The 24,678-nt window shown below is 54.5% G+C and overlaps 1 protein-coding gene across 2 annotated transcripts in view; it reads left to right on the top strand.

The window, feature by feature from the left end:
* ACOX3 (acyl-CoA oxidase 3, pristanoyl) overlaps positions 1–24,678 on the top strand; it is a 92,303-nt gene that overhangs the window by 23,669 nt on the left and 43,956 nt on the right. The window contains exons 2-9 of one of the 2 annotated variants that reach the window (XM_058301306.2): positions 4,390–4,438; positions 4,906–5,058; positions 6,125–6,355; positions 7,665–7,739; positions 8,029–8,118; positions 9,566–9,709; positions 12,201–12,289; positions 21,950–22,046. In XM_058301306.2, the coding sequence (XP_058157289.1) occupies positions 4,915–5,058; positions 6,125–6,355; positions 7,665–7,739; positions 8,029–8,118; positions 9,566–9,709; positions 12,201–12,289; positions 21,950–22,046 (870 nt within the window). In that variant the 5' untranslated portion in view covers positions 4,390–4,438; positions 4,906–4,914. The remainder of the gene's footprint in view (positions 1–4,389; positions 4,439–4,905; positions 5,059–6,124; positions 6,356–7,664; positions 7,740–8,028; positions 8,119–9,565; positions 9,710–12,200; positions 12,290–21,949; positions 22,047–24,678) is intronic. The other variant, XM_058301308.2, reaches the window with a different exon arrangement.

Below are 24,678 nucleotides of genomic sequence, written 5' to 3'. Positions count from 1 at the left end.
AAGATAATAATATTAAACAAAAAACAGACAAACAAACAAGAAGATTTCTCATCTCTCAATCTCTCTATGCTTCCCCCACTGTATATAGCTGCTATTTCTGGCTATTCTATCCAAAGTGCGTAATCAATGGCTTTTAGTATAATCACAATGTTGTACATTTGTCCTCTGAAAAATTTTAGAACAATTTCATTACTCCAAAAAGAAAGACTTCACACCTATAGCAGTTTGATATGGTTATGAATTCCAGACATAGATACTGGGTTATGTTTGTAATCTGGTCTGTACCTGGGCGTGATTGAGTTACGACTGGGACTTTAATTGGGCCACTTCATTAGGGCGTTGAGTCCCTGCCCCTTGGTGGGTGGGGACTCTCAGATAAAAGGCGTGGCAGAGGACAGAGTGGAGGGTTTTGTTGTTGGAGTTTTGATGTTGGAGTTTGATACTGAAGGCTTAAGCTGGAGCTCTGGGAAGTAAGTCACAGAGGAAAGAGAAGCCAGCCCCAGGAAGGAAGGAACCCTGAACCCAGAGAAAAGCAAGCCCCTGGAAGGGAGGAACCCAGGAAGCCTGGACCCTCACAAACGTCGGCAGCCATCTTGCTCCAACACGTACAAATAGACTTTGGTGAGGGAAGTAACTTGTGCTTTATGGCCTGGTATCTGTAAGCACCTACCCTTTAAATACCCTTTATAAATACCCAAATAAATACCCTTTATAAAGACCAACCAATTTCTGGTATTTTGCATCAGTACCCCTTTGGCTGACTAGTACAACACTGCTTAGTATTCCTTCCTCAGACCTACATAACCACTAATCTCCTTTCACCTTTATAAATCTGACTTACGTTTACATTTTACCTAACACCTGAGCTTTTACTGTTGATTTTTACATCCAACAACCTCATTCAAAGTATTTTAATAATTTGTGTGTTTCTTCTTTTGCATCATTTTCTTTGAGGCCAGTCATATCATTTGTGAATAATTCCAGTTTTATTTCTTCCATTGCATGGAAGTGGTGAGAATGGCAGCTGGTCCTTTTGAGTGCTTGCTGTGTTTGTAAGTTGATCAATTTGGGAAAGTTCTCTTCCATCCCCTCTTCCGCATGCATTGCCATGATCATGTGGTTTCCTCTGTTAATTTAGAGGATCGCATTAGGCCTGTCTAATATTAAACATGCATTCTTCAGATTCACCCATACTGGTTGTGATGTACCACCTCTTTATTCATTCATGTGACACTTTTATTGTACATCTGCCATCTGGCAGGCACTGGTCTAGGCCCTGCTATGAGATTTTCCCATATTTGTGCATGAATGAGATTGGCTGATAATATTCAGTTTTCCTAAGGCCCTTGTCAGACATCAAGGTCATGTTGGCTTCTTGAGACAAACTGGGGGAGTGTTAACACATACTGCACAGTGGAATCATTTTGTAATATTCGTATTACTTTTTTTTCCCCTTGAGTGAATTGTATGACTTTCTGGTAGAGTGACCTGGGTCCATTGTTTTCTTTCTTGAGAATTTTAAGACAGGTTCCATTTCTTTAATGATTATAAGACTTTTTAAAAAAGACCTGCTTACTATATTTTTATTGTTGATACTATCTTAGCTATGTCCTCGTTTCCATTCCTACTATCTATTATTTGTATTATCTCTATTTTTTATATTTTTTCCATTATTTTAGCTTTTTTATTTAAATAACCAATTTTTGGCTTTGTAAATCCTTTATTTTTCTTAGTGTCATTTTTCCTTCTTTCCACTTTACCTTTCTCTCCTTTTTTTCCTTTGAATTTATTTTTTGAGTCTTTTATGTATTGATACCTGCTTATCTCATTATCTTAGCTTTTCTTCTATCCTAATGTGAGCATTTAAGACTATACATTTCCTTCTAAGTGTGGCTTTAGCTGCCCTCCATAAATTTTGAAATGTAGAATTGTTTTTTATCATTCAATTTAAAATATTTTCTAAGTTCCTTTTTTTCCCTTAATTTTTTAAAAACTTATTTCCACCTCCCTTGCGACTTGCTTGTTGTTTGCTCTCTGTGCATTTGCTGTGTGCTCTTCTGCGTTTTTTTTACTTGTCTTCCTTTGTTTTGCGTCACCTTGCTGAGTTGGCGCTCCGTGGCGTGTGTGCGCTGGCAGCGTTCCGCGGTGTGCGGGCGAGCCTGCCTTCACAAGGAGGCCCCGGGACGTGAACCCAGGGCGCCCCGTATGGAGACAGGAGCCCAGCTGATTGAGCCACAGCCGCTTCCCTAAGTTCCATTTTTTAATCTATGAGTTTAAAAGTCTGTTTCTTAATTTCCAAAAATATGAAACATTCTTTTCCCCATACCAATTTTTCATTATCTTTTGTTATTAATTTCTAATTTAATCACTCTGTGGTTAGAAAAAATAATCTGCATGGTAGCACTCCTTTAACATTATTGAGATTGACTTTATCTGGGCCAGGGTACAGTCCGTTTTCACACATGTCTTGTACTGGGGAGGATGTAGATCCTCTGTTTTGGGGTCAGCAGGTTCTTTTTATTTTTTTTAGATTTATTTTTATTCATTTCTCTCCCTCCTCCCCCCTCCCAGTTGTCTGCTCTCTGTGTCCATTTGCTGTGTTCTGTGACCGCTTCTGTCCTTATCAGCAGCACCGGGAATCTGTGTTTCTTTCTGTTGCGTTATCTTGTTGTGTCATCTCTCCGTGTGTGCGGCGCCATTCTTGGGCAGGCTGCACTTTCTTTCACGCTGGGCGGCTCTCCTTACAGGGCATACTTGTGCGCGGGGCTCCCTTATGCGGGGGACACCCTTGCGTGGCAGGGCACTCCTTGCCCACAGCAGCACTGCGTGGCAGGGCACTCCTTGCGCGCATCAGCACTGCGCATGAGCCAGCTGAAAACGGGTCAGGAGGCCCGGGGTTTGAACCCTGGACCTCCCGTGTGGTAGGCGGACGCCCTAACCACAGGGCCAAGTCCGCTTCCCTGCAGTGGGTTCTATGTGTTCAATTTCCTGTATATTCTTCTGGACTTTGTTTGTCTGATTTGGTTGTGGGTTCACCCACATAGTCAGGAATCGCTACAAGCGCTCGTGGATCTCAATGTTAGTTGTACTCATGGCCAAGGCTAACTGCAGTGAAGCAACGCTTGAGAGGATCAGCACGGGGAAAAGAAGGCGCCTGGGGCAACCTCCACAGGCCTCCTTTGGCTCTTTCCGTGAGGGGGCTTTGGAAAGTGCTAGAAAGTTGCAGTTGCATGCACACATGCACAGTGTACCTGTCCAGGGAGACCCAGCACCCCAAGTTTGGGACTTTCACCTGGGGCTGGTCCCCGGGCACCTCGCCCAGCAGCCCCAGGTGCTCTGCTCGCATGCACCCTGTTTGCACACACAGCACGGCAGTCCCCTTTACCACCTTTGGGGCAGGGGGCACCCGCCCGAACCCCGCGTCCCTAGATATACAAGGGCCAGCCCGGGGCCTGAGGGGACGTGCGAAAGTGGGCCGCGACGTGTGCAGGCTTCTCTAACGCTCCTTGGAATTCTTTTGGTTTCGCATATTTTGGAAACTCGTTATTACTTTACAAGTTCAGAGTTACAGCATCTCCGGACAGAAGGAGCTTAGGAACATGACTTTCTCTGTAGCTAGTAAACCTTTTGCTTCTAGTTCATAGGGTCTGATACCAGCAGACTTCAGCCCGCATTTTGGTTAGTGCTCGTCTTGGGTATCTTTTTTTTTATCCTTAGCCTTTCCACCTTTCTGTGCTTTTGTTTTAGCCGTGTCTTTGGCCATCAGCTGGATGATGATTATTATTGTTTTTATTATTACTAAACAAATCCAGGCTGACCGTTTTTATTTTTTATCTGCAACATACACCCCGCTCACACTGAGCAGACGTTCACTTTACTGAGCTCCTTGGGGCAGTATCTTCCCTCTTCTTACTAATTTCTGCGCCTCCCCCCGTCGTGCTCTCTCCCTCTCTGTGCTCACCCTTTCTTCTTGCCTTACTTGATGGGGTATTCGCTCCCATTCTCTTTTTTCCCTCTAATGTTGGAAGTGGTGTGCTCTGTTGTCCATCCTTTTGGTATCACAGAACTCCTCCTAGACCAGTGCTAGCGTCTGTGTCCTCCCTCCAGGTAGAACAAGGGAGGAGCTGAGGCTGCTGTCCCTCGGGCCCAGCTGGCCGGTGCTGCCGTGCGTTCTGGTGGAACCATTTTTTTTTTCTTTTTTCTTTTTTTATTATATATTTTTAACGAGCATTTTTATGCTTTCTGTAGTCAGTGCTTGCTTACGTGCAGGTAGACGTTTTCTGAGGCCAGGTTCTACCCTTGCACTCGTGGCCTGGCTGACCTTGTCAAGTCCTTGGACTTTTCTCTCTCACCTGTGAGCCAGGAGGTCACAGCCGCCTCTCCCCACAGGGCATGGTGCAGAGAACACGGGACCGGGGTGCCAGAGAGCCTCGTAAAGGTGTGTCCCCGCAGGAGGAGGGCTGGAGGGAGCATCCAGTGCCCAGAGCGCACCTTCTTGTGGCACTGGGGGCCAGATGTTGCTGCTCGTGGCTTGTATGCCTCTGCAGCCGGGAACCACCGCCCCCCCCCCCCCGTCTGCTTTTAGGTCGGGGGCCTGGCAGAGCCACCTGGGGCCCCGCATCTGGCTGGGGCCTGTTTCTGGAAACGCTCGGCCCCACGCACTCGTGACCCTCCCCGTCCAGGCCCTGCGAGCTGCTCTGGACACCCTGGGGCCTAAGGCCCAAAACCCTGGCTGGCTGGCCCTTCACGGAAAAGCCTGCCAAGCCCTGTTATACCAGCGGATGGTTTCTAGACACGGCGCACCCGGCCATCCACGCGCCGCTTTCTCGTTGGCCGTGCGCCCTTCGTGCCACCTTGCCCATCGCGGCAGGGGCAGCAGCACCTACTCAGGTGTGCTTCCTGCAGGCTGTGGCAATGGCCTCTCCCGTGGAAGCCGGCATGGCCGCGCTGCTGCCCGAACTGCCCCGAGGGCCCCTGCAGGCCTATCGGGCCCGAGCGTCCTTCGACTGGAAGGAGCTGCTGCTGTTCCTGGAAGACGAGGACGTGATCCGCTTCAAGGTGAGGCCGGGCCCAGCCGCGCCCGCAGCCCACGTGGCGCTGCGCTCAGGCCGCCCCGGCTGCTGGGCCACCCGCGGGCCGAGGCAGCGGGACATCGGCGCAGGCCGGGGCCAGACCCCGCTCACGATGCCGGCAAGGCCTCTGCTTCCCAGCCCGAAGCTTCTGGGGCCAGTGACCCCACCCATGCCACCCCCTCACTCCTCCCAGCCGGTGCCCCCATCCCATGCCGCCCCCTCGCTCCTCCCAGCCGGTGCCCCCATCCCATGCCACCCCCCTCGCTCCTCTGTCTGGCAGCCCCCATCCCATTCTGTCCCCTCTCCTCCCTAGCCGGCGGCCCCCATCCCCTCGCTCCTCCCTGGCTGGCATCCCCCATCCCATGCCGCCCCCTCCCTCCTCTGTCTGGTGGCTCCCAGCCCCTCGCTCCTCCCTGACGAGCACCCCCTGTCCCATGCCGCCCCCTCACTCCTCCCTGGCCAGTGCCCCCGTCCCATGCTGTCCCCTCGCTCCTCCCTGGCCAGCGCCCCCATCCCATGCTGTCCCTTCGCCCCTCCCGGCCTCTTCTCACCCCCGGCGGCTCCTGGTCCCTGGGCTCTCCCTCCCGCCTGCGTTTCCTCCGGGGAAGGCTGCGGCCAGGCCGACTCCATTGGCCCGGATCTTATCCAATAACGGCCTGTCCTGAGGCCTGGCTGAGACGGGTTCACACTCTCAGGAACGCGGTGACAGCCTGAGCGTGTCCCTTCTGGGGAGGGGTTCAGTCCCCAGGCACAAACGGGGTCTTGGCTTCCTGAGACCCCGGCCCCCCCAGGGCCCGAGCACCGTGGCTGGGAGGGGCGCCCGGGGCCTGGCACAGGCCTCTCTCCTCTTCGTGCCCCCGGGGTCGGGCCGGGGGGCCGGCGGCAGACCCCCTGGGAGTTGGGGAGCGCGGGTCCTCCCCGTGGGCCAGCTGCACCCCACCCCAGGGCGTCATGGGCAGTCTGGCGTGGCCGGGGCAGCCGGTGGCCTCAGAGGGACCCCCGAGAGGAGGGGCGGCTGAGAGCCGTCAGCGGCGCCGTGCCTGCATCCGCAGCACGCCTTCTTCAGTACTCTGGAGAAAGACCCGCTCTTTGCCGGTCCCCGCGGACCCCATCTGCCGATGGAGAGGTACCAGGAGCTAAGCTTCCTGCGCTGCAAGCGGCTCTTCGAGTACGACTTCATCGGTTTCAATGACGTGTCAAGGAAGCCGCTCAAGTTCCTGGCACTGATCACCTGCCTGGGCATGTACGACGCGTCGCTGACCTCCAAGTACATTTTATACTACGTGAGTCCGCAGGCCGGGGGCCCAGAGGGAGCGGGGCCTCGGGGCGGGGGGGCGAAGGCGCCCGGGGTGCAGAAGTAAACGACGCGCACCCAGGCCGACGCGCACGTGCGGAGGAACCCCACCCCTGGGATTTCGAGATCGCCTGAGCTGCCGTTAGTGTCTGCTTGCTTTTAAACTCTTGGGGGATGAATTGTGCCTGTAAGGAAATGCTGGTTTAAAGATTTGTTCTGTAAGTGTGGAAAGTAAGAGTAGGGAGTAGAGTGTGTAGGCAGATTTTTGTGATTTTTTTTTTAAAGATTTATTTATTTCTCTCCCCCTCCTCCCACCCCTACCCCGGTTGTCCGTTCTCTGTGTCTGTTTGCTGAGTCATCTTCTTTGTCCGCTTCTGTTGTCAGCGGCATGGGAATCTGTGTCTCTTTTTGTTGCGTCATCTTGTGTGTCAGCTCTCCGTGTGTGCGGCGCCATTCCTGGGCAGGCTGCACTTTCTTTCGCACTAGGCGGCTTTCCTTACGGGGCGCACTCCTTGCGCGTGGGGCTCCCCTACGCGGGGACACCCCTGCATGGCAGGGCACTCCTTGCGTGCATCAGCACTGCGCATGGGCCAGCTCCACATGGGTCAAGGAGGCCCGGGGTTTGAACCACGGACGTCCCACGTGGTAGACGGACTCCCTAACCACTGGGCCAAGTCCGCCACCCTGTGATTTTTTTTTTTAAGTTCTTTTTTTTCCCTGCTCATTGTGCAGATGTGAGCCCCTAAGTCCCTGAGCTAGCGCAGTGCCTCCCCTTCTGTAGGAAGAGGGGCTTGGGAACATTCTTTGCTTTCTACCAGACAGGGAGGGCAGGCCAGGAGAGCACGGGCAAGGCCTGCTCCTCCCCCAGCGCCCGAGCAGGTGACCGGGGACCAGGGCATCCTGGCCGTGCCCCCGCCCCTTGCTACATCGCGGGGCGCAGTGGTGGCTCGCCGGGCCCTTCATGCGTCCTCGTCCTCTCCTCTTCCCACCCTCCTTCCCTGCCTCACTGCCACCCCGTGGGGGCTCGCGCAGGCCGCTGCAGTCCAGGCGGTTCTGAATCGTCTGGCGCAGGGGCGCCAGGTCTTGACCAGCGCTCGAGGCCCTGGCTGGCGTCTGGGAGGCCCCAGCCTCGGGACCTGGCGTTGGCGCCACTGACTGACCCCTCAGCACTTCGGTCTCCTCTTCCGTGGACCGATGTGGGTGGCGGGGGAGGGGAGCAGGGGCCGGGTCACTCTCTGTTCCGAAAGCACTCGCCCTTCTTGGCGCCCACCGTTCACAGGACGGCATTCTATTTTCAGAATTTTTCATCAGCCATTTTCATCTCTGGGACCAAAAGGCACTTCAAGTATCTCCAGAAGGCCTTCCAGATGGAGGTGGGTTTACTTCACGGGGTTGGGGGACCCCTTATTATTGGGATTCTCAGCCAAACAATCCCATCATCCGAACGGAACACCGCCCCGCATTGCGAGCGACTTAGTTCTCCATTCTGTCCGCCACTCGGCGCGCCGGCCCACGTGGGCAGGGTCGGCCCTCACGGCTTGGGGGGGGTCTTCGCGTGGCCAGGTGGGGATTGCGCTGCCATGGGTTCTCCAAGGCGAGGGGGCCCTCCGGATGAGCAGAGGTGGCCGCCTGACCGGGCGCCCTCTGTGTCTCGCTGTCTAGATCTTCGGCTGCTTTGCTCTAACGGAAGTGAGTCACGGGAGCAACACCAAGGCAATCCGAACCACGGCCCACTACGACCCCGCCAGCCAGGTAGGACCACGGCCCACCACGACCCCACCAGCCAGGTAGGACCACGGCCCACCACGACCCCGCCAGCCAGGTAGGACCACGGCCCAATATGACCCCACCAGCCAGGTAGGACCACGGCCCAATATGACCCCACCAGCCAGGTAGGACCATGGCCCAATATGACCCCGCCAGCCAGGTAGGACCACGGCCCACCACGACCCCGCCGGCCAGGTAGGACCACAGCCCACCACGACCCCACCGGCCAGATAGGCAGCCCCTCCCAGCTTCTGGGCGCAGAGCCTCAGAAGCAGGGTCCTTGTCCCAGACGCAGGCGCTTACAATGTCCTTGCTGCGCGCAGAGGGGCTCCGGAGAGAAGGGCTGAGACGCCCGCCACTCGCCTCGCTGACCGCTCGGTGGGCTCTCCCCTCGCCGGCGTTCATGCGTTGCTCTTGGCATTCCAGGGCTTTGCGGCCACAGTGCTCCAACCTGCCTCTGCCGACACGTGGTCTCTCCCCTGTGTCTGTCTAGCTCCTCTTCCCATGAGGACCGCTGTGCTGGGTTAGGGCCACCCTAAACCAGGATGGCCTCTCCTCACGGGGTCCCTCTGCGAAGGCTCTGCCTCCCTGCTGGGCACCCGCAGAGCCAGCCCGGGTCCTGGGTCTTTGGCTCCACAGCCCCCTTGTACCCCCTTGCCCAGGGACCCCCCCAGTGCGGGAGGCAACGCCCAAGACCCTGCAGAAGCAGACGCGGTCCACAGGGCCCAGCGTCTAGCAAAACCTGGGCATTTGTGGGGCGGCTGCCGTTTCCAACCACTTCCTCAAGGGAGGCGGCACCCAACCCCAGCACAGCCCCCAGCTATCGGGAGAGAAGCCTCAGGACAGGGCTGCTGCTTCCGCTCCGTCAGGACGGCAGACAATTGTCTCGACACGTTGTACTGTCTGAAATACTGGCCGTTATCTTCCACGGGGAGGTTCTTCTTAACTGAGAAGACCCAGGCATTTCCTCGGTTTAAAAATAGGCCTCCCGGGAAGCGGCTGTGACTCCTTCAGCTGGGCTCCCGTCCACCACATGGGAGGCCCTGGGTTTGCATCCTGGGGCCTCCTTGTAAACGCAGGCTCGCCCGCACGCCGTGGAGAGCTGACGGCCTGTGCCCACAGAGGGCTGGCGCAGCAGATGACCCAACCAAAAAAGGGAGACAAGCAGCATGTGGACAGAGCAGACAGCAAGCAAGCCACAGGGGGGCAGGCATAATTAAAAAATGGAAAATAAATCTTAAAAAAAAAAAGTGAATAAGAGAGGCTTTAAAAAAAAAAATAGGCCTGCCTGTGCCAGAGAGGAAGTAAAATGATCCTTTTTTTTCCTTACGGCAAAGATTTCGAACAGAAAAAATTCAATCCGTTGACAAGAGAAAGCACGGACATGCTGCAGTTGTAACAGTGTAACCTCGCCTGTGTCCCTCTCCTGTAGGAATTTGTCATCCATTCCCCTGATTTCGAAGCTTCCAAAGTCTGGGTTGGCAACATGGGCAAGACTGCTACCCACGCAGTCGTGCTGGCGCAGCTGTACACGCCCGGGGCGCAGTGCCAGGGGCTGCATTCTTTCATCGTGCAGGTAGGTGGGACGTGGGTGGCGGGCGGCGCGGTAAGATCCCTGGCCACCGCCAGGAGATGCATGGCAGTCCTGCGGGGGACGGCAGCAGGGACGGGGCTGCCGCTCGGCCTCCTCCAGCTGAGCCCCCCACGACGGGCCGAGTCCGCCCGAGCACCGCGAGCCCCTGGGTCCGGAAGCCCCGGCTGTGCTCGCCGTCCCTGAGACCAGCCGCCGGCACCTCCGTGCCCTGCCAGTGGCCCCACCATGGACGCCTGTTAAGGAACTCCGTGTCCAGCCTCCGGAGATTCCGAATCCTTGGGCCTGCGGTGGGCTCCAGGCGCTCTGAGGAGAACCCCGACGTGGGGAGCCCCCGTGGCCCGCCCCCGGGCTGCTGCGGTGGAGGGGGCCTGGGCTGGACTCGCACCCGCCTCCCCTCTGGGGCACGTTGCCACCCCCGCGGCTGCCGCAGCGAGCTCCCCGTCATCCCCACCCACTGCCCCCTTTTGTAAGACCCAGGGTCGGGGGAGGCTTTCGCGGTGAAGAGATTCTTCCTGTCTTTGGTTTCCAAGCCCCCCGAACCCCTGCACACTGGTGCGTCGGCAGCTAGCTAGAGCGCCACGCGCTCCCACGCCATGCCGGTCAGTCCCCGGGGCTGCCTGGGCTGGGCTCAGCTGCTCTTGTTGTGTCTGGTTTTGAGGCCCTGGAGCCCCAAGTTAGAAGTCAGGCTCCAGAGCTCAGTAAGAGTTGTGTCTTCCTCCAGCTAGCAAGAGCCACTGAGTGCCTCAGGGTGCGGGAATGAGTGCCACGGACCACTGTGGCCCTGCTCACGTGGCCTTCCCGTCGACTCCGCGGTCTCTGATTAGTTAGAATTGTGCTCCAAGCTGCAAACTGGTACCCGGGCAAGAGGGGTTGTAGTTTTCTGCAGGTCTGTTTAAGCCATCAGGTTGGCGAGTGGGAAGCGCTTTGGGTAAAGTCCGTGCAGCGCCTCGTTCACATGGGCCACTGGCCCCGGTCAGGCGCTTTCGTGGCGAGAGAGGCTGTCGCCGTCTGTGCAGACCCCGTCACCTTTCTTTCTGGATGAACTGGAAACCTGCATTAGCAGCAGTTTCCTTTTTGACTACTTGGCAATCATCCAACTATTTTTTTGTGACACTGTTTTCAAAAGGTTCTAAAGAGCTTTCATCAGAATCTTTACTGAACCCTATTGAGAAACATTAGAGAAAGGAAAAGATTGCCTGCCTTTGGGTTTAATTCTTTCATTTTAAATATCCTTTTTTAATAACAGGTCAATAAAGTTTGATGTTGTTCCACTGAAATAAACACAAATTAGCAATTTATAGAAAAAAAACTACATTCCAAATAACAGGAATTTCACATGGCTGTAAAGCAGGGCTTCTCTGTCTCGGTGCTGTGGAAGTTTTTTGTTTTTTTTTTTTAAGGCTAATAGTTAGTTTTAATTTCCTTCGCTGGATCCCACTGTAGACACTTGGGGTGGCGGCTGCCTCTTGCCTCTTCAGTGCCAGGACCCCCCCCCCCACTGTGTCATCTCAGGCACTGCCACACATCCCCCCTAAAGGGCAGGATCTCCCCTCGGAGTCGCTGCTCGAAAGGATTCCTAGAATGAAACTCATGTCCTTTCTGCAGAATGTTCACCTAGTGAGGAACCGCCAGCTGGCTTTAGCTGTAGATTTTTAGGTCAGTTTATTTCTTGGAACTCATTTCGGGAGAGGTAAGATTTACAAAATAACCTGGGGTTGTTTCTCCCACAACTCCTACAAGCACAGCCGTTCTGTTGTGCCATTAAAATGCAGGGACGCGGATGTGGCTCAAGTGCTAGAGCTCCCATGTGGGTGGAACTGGGTTCAATCCCCGGGGCCTCCTGGTGAAAAGGAAGAAGAGAAGGCGTGCCTGCGTGGCGAGCCAGTGCCCCCGTGGTGAGCTGGTGCCCGTGCAAGTGAGTCACGCAGCAAGATGATGACGCAACAAAGGAGAGACAAAGGGGAGAGTCGAGGTGACGCACAGCGGAAACCAGCAACTGAGGTGGCACACCTGACAGGGAACCTCTCTCCACATCAGAGGTCCCCAGGATCGAATCCTGGTGAATCCTAGAGGAGAGAAGATGAGAAGAGAATGCAAGAAGAGAAATAGATACAGAAGATCACACAGCAAATGAACACAGCAAGAACAGCAGGCGGGGTGGGGGAAGGGGGGATTAAAAGAAATAAATAATCTCTAAAAAAAAGAAAATGCAGTGGAAGGGAGTGGGTGTCTCTCAGTGGTTGAACACCTGCTTCCCATGTACAAGGTCCCGGGTTCAATCTCCGGTACTTTCTCAAAAAAGCGAAGGAGAAGCCGCGGAAGGCTGGCACTGAGACGCGAGCGGGAGGTCCTCTGCCGCGCAGAGTGAGCCCGCGGCTCGGCTTCGGGTTGGGCTGGTCGTTTCGTTGACGTTCCCCTGATCCTGCCGCGATCCTAACCATTGCCTTTTGTTGCCTGCTGTGGATTGATACAGATTCGGGACCCGAAGACCCTCCTGCCCATGCCGGGGGTGACAGTTGGCGACATGGGGAAGAAACCTGGGCAGAACGGGCTGGACAACGGGTGAGTGAGCGCGCCGACCCCGGAGGTCGCCCCTGGTGCCCCTGTGCTCGGAACGGACGCCCGCCGCTGGCCCCGGCCTCCCCTCCGTGACTCCCCCGGCCTGTCGGGGCGGGCTCCCCCGCCTACCACCACCGCGGCGGGCGGTGGAAACCCACGCTCACGCGCCTCCGCCGCGCCGGCCGCGCCCGCCTGGGCTCCGGGTTCAGGAGGGAGAGCCGCGTTGGCGTGCTGACCGGGGCACGTCGCCTAGGCAGCCCCCCCCCACGCCGGGCGCCCCCCGCTTGTGGGGGCCGCAGGGCGGGCAGGGCTGAGCTGGGAGCCCGGGGCCGCCTGCAGGCACCACCTCTGGCCTGGGCTCACTCCTTTTCCAATAGCCATTGGCGTCACAGGTGTGGGAAGAGAGAGCTCTGTGAGTCTGTGTCCTCGGCCCCTGACCGTCTCTTTAGGGGCGTGCTCTGTGGCAGGGACCGGGCTGCGCATACGGTGGCAGGGGGACAGGCTAGCCCCCCAGAGCACCCGGACACGAGGCGGGGTTTGAGGCAGTTGAGACAGTGTGGCCCGGGCTCCGATGGGGTCCCCAGACCCTGAAGAAGCGAGGCCCAGGGGAGACCTGCGTGCTTAGGAGATGGCCAGGGGCCGGCGGCCGGCTCCAGGGTGAGGGCACAGCAGGGCGCGGGCTCCAGGTGGCGGACAGTGTGGGGCCCGGCAGTGTGCCGGGGTAGGGCGGGGGGACGAGGACGATGGAGGGGGGCGGCAAGACCCGCACCCCGGGGCTGCTTCTAGGGACTGTCATTCACAGCTCGGGCTTTAGAATCTGGATTCGAATCCTGGGTCTGTCCCTTCTCTTTTTCTTGAATGAGCGCCTCGGCCCGCTCCCTGTAACGGGGACCTGTTGACGCCGTTTCTGTGCCAGTGCCCGGGGACGGTCCTGCCTGATGTGCCACAGGACTTCCTCTCCGTCTGCCCACCCTTCAGTGGCTCGTGCACAAGGAGACACAGCTGCGCTGTGTTTAGGGCCGCTATCCCCCTGGGTGCAAAAGCAGGGGTGCTCCCTAGTCGTTAGATCTCGCATTAAGCCTTAAGAAGGGCGATGTACTTGCCTCTTTGAACTTACTGGTTACCATTAACCCGGTCATATGGGATATAAAAGAGGTGGCAGGTCATCTCCAGGACAGAAACTGTGACCACTTGGTTCCCAGAACTGGCCACAGAGAAGCATCCTTCATCCATCCCACCCAAGGCATTGGGGGAGAGGGGCTCAGCTCTCTGGACCTTTGAACAGGTTGAGGCCCCAGATTGTAACAAAGGGGACAGGGAATCCACTAGCTCTTCTACAGTGTAAGCTTGAGAGGAAACTAAAAGAAAGTTGTTGAAAATCAAGACAAGGACAACCAGCAAGATGGCGGCAGTATAAGGCGCTCCTAGAGTCAGCTCCTGCTCCAGGGCAGTTAGCACACCCCCAGAGCTCCCTGGAGCCAGCTGAAGCACCTATGTGGGGGCTCCAGGAGACTAGCAGGGCATCCTGCCACATCCTTGAAGGAGTGGAAGGAGGAGACTGCCCGTCTACAGAGAAGATTCATAAGTAGAGTGTTCCAAGCCCCGGAGGCCAGTGCCATCCTCCACTGGAGCCACAAGCCGCCTCGGGAGCTGTTCCACGGCTGATTGAAAGCTCCACTTCCCCGAAACGGGGGAGGAAGAGAGTTGGGCACCAACTTCAGCTACTGATGAGTAAACTCAGCGAGCTACAGTAATAACCCTAAGAACAGCTAAAGCTTGAACCTGTCCAAGGCAGAAAGAGGCCAGCAGTTGTTATCTCAACTCCATGCCTGGCACAAGGGGAAGCCAGGCACACTGAAAAATCACAGTGACAGTAGGAACCGATTTCTTTCACCCAGATTGACCTGCAGCCCTAGCCTAGGCTTCAGCCCCACCTCTGGCAGGGAGGAGGCTGGCAGGACCCGCACCAGCCTCTTCAGGTAACTGCAAGTACATTCAGCTGGCACAGACTGAACAGTTGGAAGTCTGCTGGGGCAACTGCGGTCATCTTGGACCCACACTGCATAGATTGCTGCCCACACCTGCAGCTCCATCCCTGCCCCTGCAGGGGAGAAAGGGGCATGGAGCTTCATCAGTCTCTCTGGGCAACTACAGTCTAGCCCTGCATGACTTGGATTATTCCACACGGCTGTGACTCTGTCCCAAACCCTAGCAAAGGAGAAAGTTGGGAGAAGCTTCATTGGTCTTGGGGGCAATGCCAACAGCTTGAGCCTCCACAGCTTATAGCACCACCTACATCCATTGCTCTTACTGCCCAACCAGCAGGGAGAAAGGGCAGGAAGCCCTAAACTAAAGAGAAAACTGCACCCAGAATAAATACTCCAGTAAGCCAGATGCCAAGACACCAACAAAAAATTACAATCTATACCAAGAAGCAGGAAAATATGGCCCAGTTAAAGGAACAATATAAGCCTCCAGATGACATAAAGGAGTTGAAACAATCATAGATGTTCAAACAGATCTCCTTAACAAATTCAATGAGATGGCTAAAGAGATTAAGAATATTAAAAAGACATTGGATGAGCACATAGAAGAATTTGAAAGCATTCATAGAAAAATAGCAGATCTTATGGGAATGAAAGGCTCAATAAATGAAATTAAAAATACCCTAAAATCATATAAAAGAAAATTTGAGAAGGCAGAAGAAAGGATTGGTGAGCTTGAAGAAATGGTCTCTGAAAGCAAACATTCAGGGAAGTGGACTTGCCCCAATGGATGGGGCGTCCGTCTACCACATGGGAGGTCCACGGTTCAAACCCCTGGCCTCCTTGACCTGTGTGGAGCTGGCCCATGTGCAGTGCTGATGCGTGCAAGGAGTGCCGTGCCACACAGGGGTGTCCCCCGCGTAGGGGAGCCCCACGCGCAAGGAGTGCGCCCTGAAAGGAGAGCCGCCCAGCATGAAAGGAAGTGCAGCCTGCCCAGGAATGGGGCCGCACACATGGAGACCTGACACAGCAAGATGACGCAGTGAAAAGAAACAGATTCCTGGTGCCGCTGATAAGGATAGAAGCAGTCACAGAAGAATGCGCAGGGAATGGACAGAGAGCAGACAACGGGGGGGGGGGGGAGGTTTGCAGTAAGGGGGAACAAATAAAAAATAAATAAATCTCTTGAGAGCAAACATTCAAAAGAACAGATGAAGAAAAGAATGGAAAAAACTGAATAAGGTCTTAGGGAACTAAATGACAATAAAAGATGTGCAAACATACATGTCCTGGGTGTCCCAGAAGGAGAAGAGAAGGGAAAAGGGGCAAAAGGAATATTTAAAGAACTAATGGTGGAAAATTTCCCAACCATATTGAAGAACATGGATATCCATGTCCAAGAAGCACAACATACTCCCGTCTGAATAAATCCAAATAGACCAACTCCGAGACACATATTAATTAGAATGACAAATGCCAAAGACAAAGAGAGAATTCTGAGAGCAGCAAGAGAAAAGCAATGCATCACATGTAAGGGATAGCCAATAAAATTAAGTGCCAATTTCTCATCAGAAACCACAGAGGCAAGAAGACAGTGGTATGATACATTTAAGATACAAGAGAAAAATTTCCAGCCAAAAATCTTATATCCAACAAGATTGTCTTTCAAAAATGAGGGTGGGTTTAGAATATTCACAGATAAACAGAAACTGAGAGCATTTATAACCATGAGACCAGCTTTGCAGGAAATACTAAAAGGTGTGCTACAACCTGAAAGAAAAAACAGGAGAGACCTAGAAGAGAGTCTATAAAAGAAGATTATATCAGTAAAAGTAACTAAAAGTCTCAAAAGAGTGGTAAAAATAAAATATGACAGATAAAACCCAAATATTTAGGAATAAACTTAACCAAAGATGTAAAGCACTTGTATTCAGAAAACTACAACTCATAGTTAAAAGAAATCAGAAAAGATCTAAATAACTGGAAGAACATTCCATGCTCACAGATTGGAAGACTAAATATCATTAAGATGTCGATTCTACTCAAATTGATATACAGATACAGTGCAAGCCTAATAACTCCACCAGCATTTTAAAAATAAATGAAAAGCATGATTATCAAATTTATTTGGAAGGATAAGGAGTCCTGAATAGCCAGAAACATCTTAAAAAGGAAAAGCAAAATTGGAGGATTCTCACTTCTGGACTTTAAATCATATTACCTAGCTACAGTGGTAAAAACAGCATGGTACTGGCGTAAAGACAGACACATCGACCAATGAAACCAAACTGATGGTTCAGAAACAGATCCTCACATGTATGGTCAAGTGATTTTTGACTAGCCTGTCAAACCCACACAGCTCGGCAGAACAGTCCATTTTACAAAAGGTGCTAGGAGAACTGGATATCCGTATCCAAAAGGAAAGAGGACTCCGTTTTCATACCTTATACAAAAATTAACTCAAAATGGAACTAAAGTCTAAATATAAAAGCAGGAGCCATAAAGCCTCTAGAAGAAAATGTAGGAAAATATCTTCAAGACCTGGTGGCAGATGGTGGATTCTGAAAGGAGATAAGAGGAGGACTGAGATGGACTACTGATGTTTAATGTATGAGGAAGTTTTAATTAACTTTACTGTATAAGTGTGGAAATGTATAGAGTGGATAATAGCACATTATAGTGATTAACAGCTTATTTATGAATGGGATTGTGGTTGAAAAGGGTAGTCTAGGGGTGTAAAAGCCAATTGACAGAAAGCTAGAGAATAATCTAGGCACTGAACAGCACAGTAAACCCAGAGGTGGATGAGAATTGTGGATGATTGTACAGATGCAAGAGTGTCCTTTGTGAGCTAGAGCAGATGTACATCAGTGTTGCAGGATGGTGGGAACATGGAGAAGCATGGGAAAAATACAACTGGAGTGACCCCTGGGCTGTGGTTAACAGTAATAATTTAATGTCCGTGCATCTATGCCAAACATGTGCTGTGTTCATAGTGTGTGAGTGTGGGAAAGTGTGCCACATGTACACTGTGGACCTGGTAATAATCAGGTGATATTATCTCATAATCTTTAACACATGTGCTACCACGTGTGGTGTGTTGATGGAGGGCTGTTGTTTGGGAATTCTGCACATGTGCATGATAGTTTTGTAAGTTTACAACTCCTGTCATAAAAGTATATTTAAAAAATAATAAGAGGGTGGGTTGGGGGGAAAATACACCAAATGTAAGATAAGGACTATAGTTAGTAGTTAAGATTTTGGCTATTTTTTCATCATTTGTAACAAGTGTCTCTCATGATAATGCAAGGTGTTGGTGGAGGGTTGGTGTGTGGGACCCCTGTATGATGTTATGCATGTTTGCTTTGTAAGTTCACAACTTTTACTATACACTTATTATTTATGTATGTTCACATATAAATGATATAAAAGTAATAATAGGGTAGATTGGGGGAAGATACTTTGGTTAGTAATATTTTGAGGATGCTTTTTAGTTAAAAATGTCTCACAACAATGCAAGGTGCTGGTGGTAGGTTGAGGTATGAGAGCCCTGTATGATGTTACGTATGTTTGTTTTGTAAGTTCACAACTAGTACTGTACACTTATTGTTTATATATGTTTATGTATGAGTGCTATACTTTCATAAAGAAAAAAAAAGGAAAAAAAATCAAGACCACACACACGCCCTCTCATACTGATCTCTTAGAATTACCAACTTTTCACTCGCTGACCTGCAAAAAGAACCTGCTGATTAATACTGGGGCTCGGCAGGGAGAAGAGTGCCACCGACTCAAGGCTGTCAGATCCCCGGAAGCACCCTCTGTGGGGTGCAGGGGCAGCTGCTGGCCCGGGGGCCATGGGAGAGCGCAGCAGCGTTCTCAGCAGGGCGGTGCCGTGGTGGGGTCGGCACTGGGAAGGCGCGTGCCGGGCCCGTGTGGGCACATCGGTGGGGGGCAGCGCAGGCCTAGGGGCGAAGCTGCGGTCCTGCCCTTGACTTGGGGAATGAAAAGCCTTTTACAAGGCCCACGTGATCCAGTCAACTGCTGGGGTGGCACTGCCCCACCCGCTCGGGGCGGGTGCTGCTGCTCAGAACAGATGATGCCACCAGGACCAACGAGGCCGCTCAGGACAAATGATGCCACGTAGGATAAATGGTGCCACTCAAGACAAACGCTGGCACGGAGCACCTAGGAGGTAGCGTGACCTGTGGGTGGGCAAGGATTTCTCTTCATTCTTTTTTTGTTTTTTTTTCACCCGGAAAATGAGAACCTTTAACATTATTTCATTTGCCGCACCCCCCCCACACACAAATAAACCATCGTGCCTGGAGTGCAGGGGTGTGGTTGCAAGTGGTCCCCGGAGCGCACCGTGGTGAGCCGCCTGGCACGGGCACCGGGCGTCGCCTGGGGAAGGCTGTGCCAGCCCCGAGGCGCAGGTGTCGTGGGCAGAAGCGGTCAGCCCGCCCGGCCCCGGCGCCCCCCCTCCACTCCCAGCAGAGGGCGCCCTGGTCCCAGCCATCCGTGGTGGCTGGGAAGACCGTCCTGAAATCCTGCTCTGCTTTCTCCACGCAGATTCTCTCTGGGCTTTCCTCTAATGCAAATGTCGGTGTTATAATTCTGTGAATTTTTTTCTAACCAATTTCAAGATTGTTTATTTTGAAAAAAAGTGGAATCAATTTGTAGGTTAGATTTTGTCACTTCCCAAAATTACCAAGTATGTGGACTAATTGCTTAGCAATCAAAGGCGAACATATATCACATTAATTTTAGCTAAGAAAACTCTAAAAGCAAAATGGTAACAGGCCTTTCAAATGCTGTTTTCTGCAAAACCTTGAAGGCGGGCTGCGGGCGGGGCCTTTAGGCCTCAGGCACCGACCTGGAGCGTGGCCAGGAGGCCGTGGGTGCAGTGTGCCCGGCCTGGCTGGGGAGGTTGGTGGCCCCGGGACCCTGTCTGTGGGTGCAGTGTGCCTGGCCGGGGTGGTCGGTGGCCCCCAGGGCCCCTGTCCAGAGGCGCGATGTGCCTGGCTGGGGTGGTCGGGCCCCAGGGCCCTGTCCACAGGTGCAGTGTGCCTGGCCGGGGTGGTCGGTGGCCCCAGGGCCCCTGTCCAGAGGCGCGATGTGCCTGGCTGGGGTGGTCAGTGGCCCCAGGGCCCTGTCCACAGGTGCAGTGTGCCTGGCCGGGGTGGTCGGTGGCCCCAGGGCCCCTGTCCAGAGGCGCGATGTGCCTGGCTGGGGTGGTCAGTGGCCCCAGGGCCCTGTCCACAGGTGCAGTGTGCCTGGCTGGGGTGGTCGGTGGCCCCGGGCCCCTGTCCAGAGGCACGATGTGCCTGGCTGGGGTGGTCGGTGGCCCCAGGGCCCTGTCCACAGGTGCAGTGTGCCTGGCTGGGGTGGTCAGTGGCCCCGGGCCCCTGTCCAGAGGCGCGATGTGCCTGGCTGGCCTGGTTGGTGTCCCCGGGGCCCTGTGAGCTGGAGCTCAAGCAGGGAGCTGGCAGGGAGGCATGTGTGGAGGGGGAGCAGGCCGCCCCCACAGCTCCAGGGCCCGAGCCCTCTGCTGCCGGCCCCCTGCCCGCTGGCAGCGCTGGTTTCTGGCCCCCAGGCCGGCTGCCAACTCGGCTGTCACCAGACTGAGCCTTGACAGCCTTTGTGGTACAGAAACAGTCAAAAGGGGATCTGTGGAGCTTTGCTTTCAGCTGACTCAAGTGAATACCACAAGCCTAAGCGTGTCCGGATTCGCTGCTCCTCTGTGGCAAGACAGGGTGAAAAGTTCCCATGTGCGGCCAAGGGCACTTTGAGGGGGCAGAGTCAGGCTGGGAAGATCATTCCTTGGCTTTCACCAGCAAGCCAGAGCGTGTTCGGGGTTGCACGGGGCCAGGTTTTCTTAAAGAGCAGCCTGGTGACCCTTCCCTGGGCCCCCGGGCCCCTGTGGCGCGGGGGAAGCCACAACTGCCAGCTCGAGAAACCCGAGAGGCGCCGCTGAGAGCCACATTCCCGCTTGACGGGCACTGACTACCCTCAGACTTCAACACAGGGGCGGCCCGCGGAGGCTGGCCCCCTGCCTGGAGACGACGGGAGCCTGGCGGCCTGGCCTCTGTGTCCCCTGGCCAGCGCCCAGGGGCCCCCTCGCGGGTGTGGGCAGGGGCCTCCTCCTGCCTGCAGCCCCTGCCCCCGCCCAGGGCGGTGCAGCGGCAGGGGCTGCAGTGGGGACGGCTCACCCCACTCTTACGCATTCCCCAAGCCCCTGTCAAGTGTCTGGTGTGATCCGGGCACTGCGGCCCCCTTACGGAAAGGGGACTGAGACCCCCGGAACCTGCCGACGAGAGGCGGGCGGCCGTGAGGCGTGGCGCTGCACACAGACCACCCTCCTGCAGAGCGGTGGGCGCTCCTGGCACCCACGGCAGGTGGGTGGCATAATCCCGAGGGGCTTTCCAGAGGAGGTGGCAGCCAAGCATCACTGCAGGCTGCCCGGGTGCTGCAGTGGATGAGGGGGGACGGCAGGACGCCCGGGGGCCAGGGGGCAGCCTGGGCTCCGGTGGGCGAGGGGGGGGGTGGAGCAGCCGGGGGCCGGGGTGGGAGGGCGGCCCCTGCTTTCCTAAGGGGGTTCAGTCCCACGGTCACGGGGACCGGCCGGGCTGCGGCAGGGCCTGGCTCCTCCGCTGGCCGTTTCCCAAGGCCCCTGGCTCCCGTGTGGACAGGCTCTGGGAGGAAAGGCCAGTGAGGGGGTTGTACAGTGCAGGCGAGGGGGCACGGGCGGCAGGGTCGCCAGGCCCAGGCACCGGACGGGCAGTGCAGGCCAGAGGGAGGGGGCGGCCGGTCCCAGGCCTGTGCGGGCGAGGGGCGCCTGGCGCAGGCGGGAATCAGAGGAGGGGAGGTGCTGGGAGGGCGAGCCTCCCTGTCCGAGGACCCCGCTCGGTCCCTGTGCTCTTTCCAGATGACGCTCTCCAGGTGGAAAGGGATCCTGGCGGTCAGAGAAGTTGCTATGGGAACTGTCGGTGTGTTTTTGTTTCGCTCTGTTTTGCTTGCACAGTTTACGTCGCCTCCGTTACGTTCATAAACTCGCTCTCCTGGACTGCTGTGAAGCGGGTTCTCTGAGCCGGCAGAGAAGCATCTCGATTCTTAGCATGCGCGCAGCCCACGGGCGGGTCTAGAAAACGCGCCTCCTCGGCTCACTTGCGTTTAGGGCGCGGACACACACCAGCTTCCTTTGCTGGACATGAGAATCCTGGCGCTTCGTCTTGCTGACTGTCAGCCCGCGTGCTGGATTCTGGTGTGAGAGCGGAGGATGAGGCTCAGGGATGGCACGTGGCTAAGAGCCCGACTCTCCCGCGAAACCAGTGTCCCTGAGCCCAGTGGCAGCCTTTCCTTCCCAGCACCTCTTTAAGGGGCGCCTGCGTTACCCCAGGACTCTGACCCCCGTGGGAATGAAGAGCGTGGCTTCGCGCGTCGCCGGTGCACGGCCAGCCGTGTTTCACGTGGGAGCCCTCGCGCATGCCCCGCTTCCTCCCTGACCTTTGGGTGAAAGCTCTTTTGAAGCCTCCTCACCGCCGTCCCTGTCTCTGGGGGTTTCCGTCCCCTCCGCAGCTGCCCCGGCCTCTGTGTCCCTGGGTTTCGGGAGGGAGGGGAGACCAGCCCTGGGGCCGGGACCCGGTTAACCAGCCACCCCACCATGTCTCGCGCGCAGCTTCGCCACGTTCCACCAGGTGAGGATTCCTCGCGAGAACCTCCTGAACCGGAATGGGGACGTCACCCCCGAGGGCACCTATGTCACCCCCTTTAAGGTACCGGGGTTGCCAGGGAGGGAGGTTTGGGGACAGCGAAGCCAGTCAGCGTCCAGCAGGGGCCTCCTGGTCGGTGGGCTGCCTCCCCCGCCATGCTCAGTGCCTTCCTCCTGCGCTTGACAGGACAAAGACCCCTCCTCGCAGGCCCAGGCATGGGGACACACTCTCCTGCTGTGGGTGCTGGCGCCAAGAATGGAGGGATGCCCGGGCCAGCCACGGCTCCATGACCAGGGTGAGCCCACATGGTGCGAGAGCCGGCTCCGAGGCCACAGCTCCGTGGTCGGGGAGAGTCCACGTGGCACGAGGGCTGGTGCCGAGGCCACGGCTCTGTGGTCGGGGAGAAGGTTGGTGCTGAGGCCACAGCTCCGTGGTCGGGGCGAGTTCCGTGTGGCGTGAGGGCTGATGCTGGAGCTGCCCAGGGGTTTTCACCCCCCAAGCCCTCCCTCGTGGCCCTCGGGGCAGGAACGGAGCCCGCCGTTGCCGTGGGCTTCCGTAGGTTCAAGTGGGAGGCCCTTGCCACAAGGCTCACCCCCCGGATTCAGCCGCAGTGACAGGTCACCGCCTGGCCTTGGATCCCCCCAAGGATGGCCCAGGACAGAGGAGCTGATGGCCCACAGGACGACCATCATACAATAATAAGTCATTGAAGAGTGGAAGTGTTAACTCAAACATAAAACAATTGCCAGAAAGGACGTGATGGTTGGGACAAGTAAAAATAAACGCGCGATTGGAAAATCATGTTGAAGACAGCAGGAAGGGTTTACGAACACGAAGAAGCCACATCTGCTGACATTGAAGGAGGAAGGCCTCTGACTGACCCGTGAGTATTAAAGAGGAGAAATTAGGCACGGCCCAAACCTAGACACAGTAGAGAGAAATTCAAGAATTTCAAAGGCAGAAAACTTTTCGAGAGCTTCCAGAGAGAGGGAACAGATCAATTCCATTGGAATAAAAATCAGTTTAACATCAGATTTCTCAAGCACAACACTGGGTGCCAGAAAATAGTGAAATAATATTTTAAACTGTTGAGGGAAAGTGGCTTTAAACACATATTTTTAAATCTAAGCTGTGATTCCTGTGAGAGCATAATAAAAATACTCTCAGGCACACAAAGCCTTAGAAGGTTGCCACAAAAATACCACCTGGAAATACTTTTGGAAGAAGGAAGAGAAAGGCAGGTAAGGATGACGGAGTAATTTGGCAAGGTTACCGCTGTCTTATAAGCATATACAGAGGAAGAGCCTTTATTCACTGTAACCCCAGCTAACCTGTTTCTAACCTCCTGCCGGTGGAGGCGGGTGGCCCAGCAGGGGCACGGGGGAGTAGGCCAGCATTCTCGTCTCGTTAGTAAGTACGGGACACCAGTGGGCAAGTGACCACAAGTGCAGGCTCTAAGGCAACACTGTAAGAGCAAGAGTAGGATGCAGAGTCTTTAACCCAGGAGAAAATCCCACCAGCTATTAGAAAACGAGGGGGGGCGGGGCACTAAAACAAAATAAAAAATGGGAAATAGGAAACCAAGTCCCACTCTAAAAGCAATTAAATAGATATAAATGGGCTAAATATGCCAATTAAACAAATGAAACTATCAGATGGGGTTAGAGAAATACAAGATCCCAAAGTGCATTTGTCTACAAGACATAGAAAAGTCAAAAATAAAGGGATGGGCGTATTTATCAGCCAAAGGGGCGCTGATGCAAAATATCAGAAATGGGTTGGTTGTTATAAAGGGTATTTATTTGGGGTAGGAGCTTACAGATGCCAGGCCATAAAGCACAAGGTCCTTCCCTCACCAAAGTCTGTTTCCACGTGTTGGAGCAAGGTGGCTGCCGACGGCTGCGAGGGCTCAGGCTTCCTGGGCTCCTCTGTTTCCTCCACAAGGTCAGCTGTAGACTATCAGGTGAACAGCTCTGTCTTTCTCCCTAGAGTTTCTGCCGTTTCTAAGGAGCCATCTCTATTCTTCTGTGTTCTTCTGGCTCCAGCTCAAGACTCCAGCATCAAACTCTAACATCAAAATGCCCTCAACTCTGCCCTTTGCCATGCCTTTTATCTGTCCACCCTTGGTGGGTGGGAACTCAATGCCCTGGTGATGTGGCCCAATCAAAGTCCTAATCATAACTCAATCACGCCCAGGTACAAACCAGATTACAAACATAATCCAGTATCTGTTTTTGGAATTCATATCCATATCAAACTGCTACCATGGAAAAAGGTACCAGGCAACTATAAACCAAACGAGTTTAAAGTAAAATAAAAAAATATATGTAAGGGACAAAGAAAAGTGCTCTATACTCATAAAAAGAAAAATTGAATCAAGAAATATATATATATTTTAAAATTTATTTTTTTTAATTTATTTCTCTCCCCTACCTCCCCACCCTGCTCTTTGTGTCTGTTTTCTGCTCTTTTTGTCTCTTCACTGCGTGTTCTTCCATGTCGGCTTCCATTGATGTATTGTTGTCAGCAGCACCAGGAATCTCTGTCTATTCTTGTTGTGTCAGTTCTCCGTGTGTGCGGCGCCATTCCTGGGCAGGCTGCACTTTCTTTCGCGCTGGTGGCTCTCCTTATGGGGCGCACTCCTTGCACGTGGGGCTCCCCTATGCGGGGGACACCCCTGCGTGGCAGGGCACTC

Source organism: Dasypus novemcinctus, chromosome 1 (assembly GCF_030445035.2).
Source record: "Dasypus novemcinctus isolate mDasNov1 chromosome 1, mDasNov1.1.hap2, whole genome shotgun sequence".
NCBI lineage: Eukaryota > Metazoa > Chordata > Mammalia > Cingulata > Dasypodidae > Dasypus > Dasypus novemcinctus.
The sequence above is the reverse complement of the archived record's forward strand: the minus strand, read 5'-3'. Positions and strand labels throughout refer to the sequence as shown.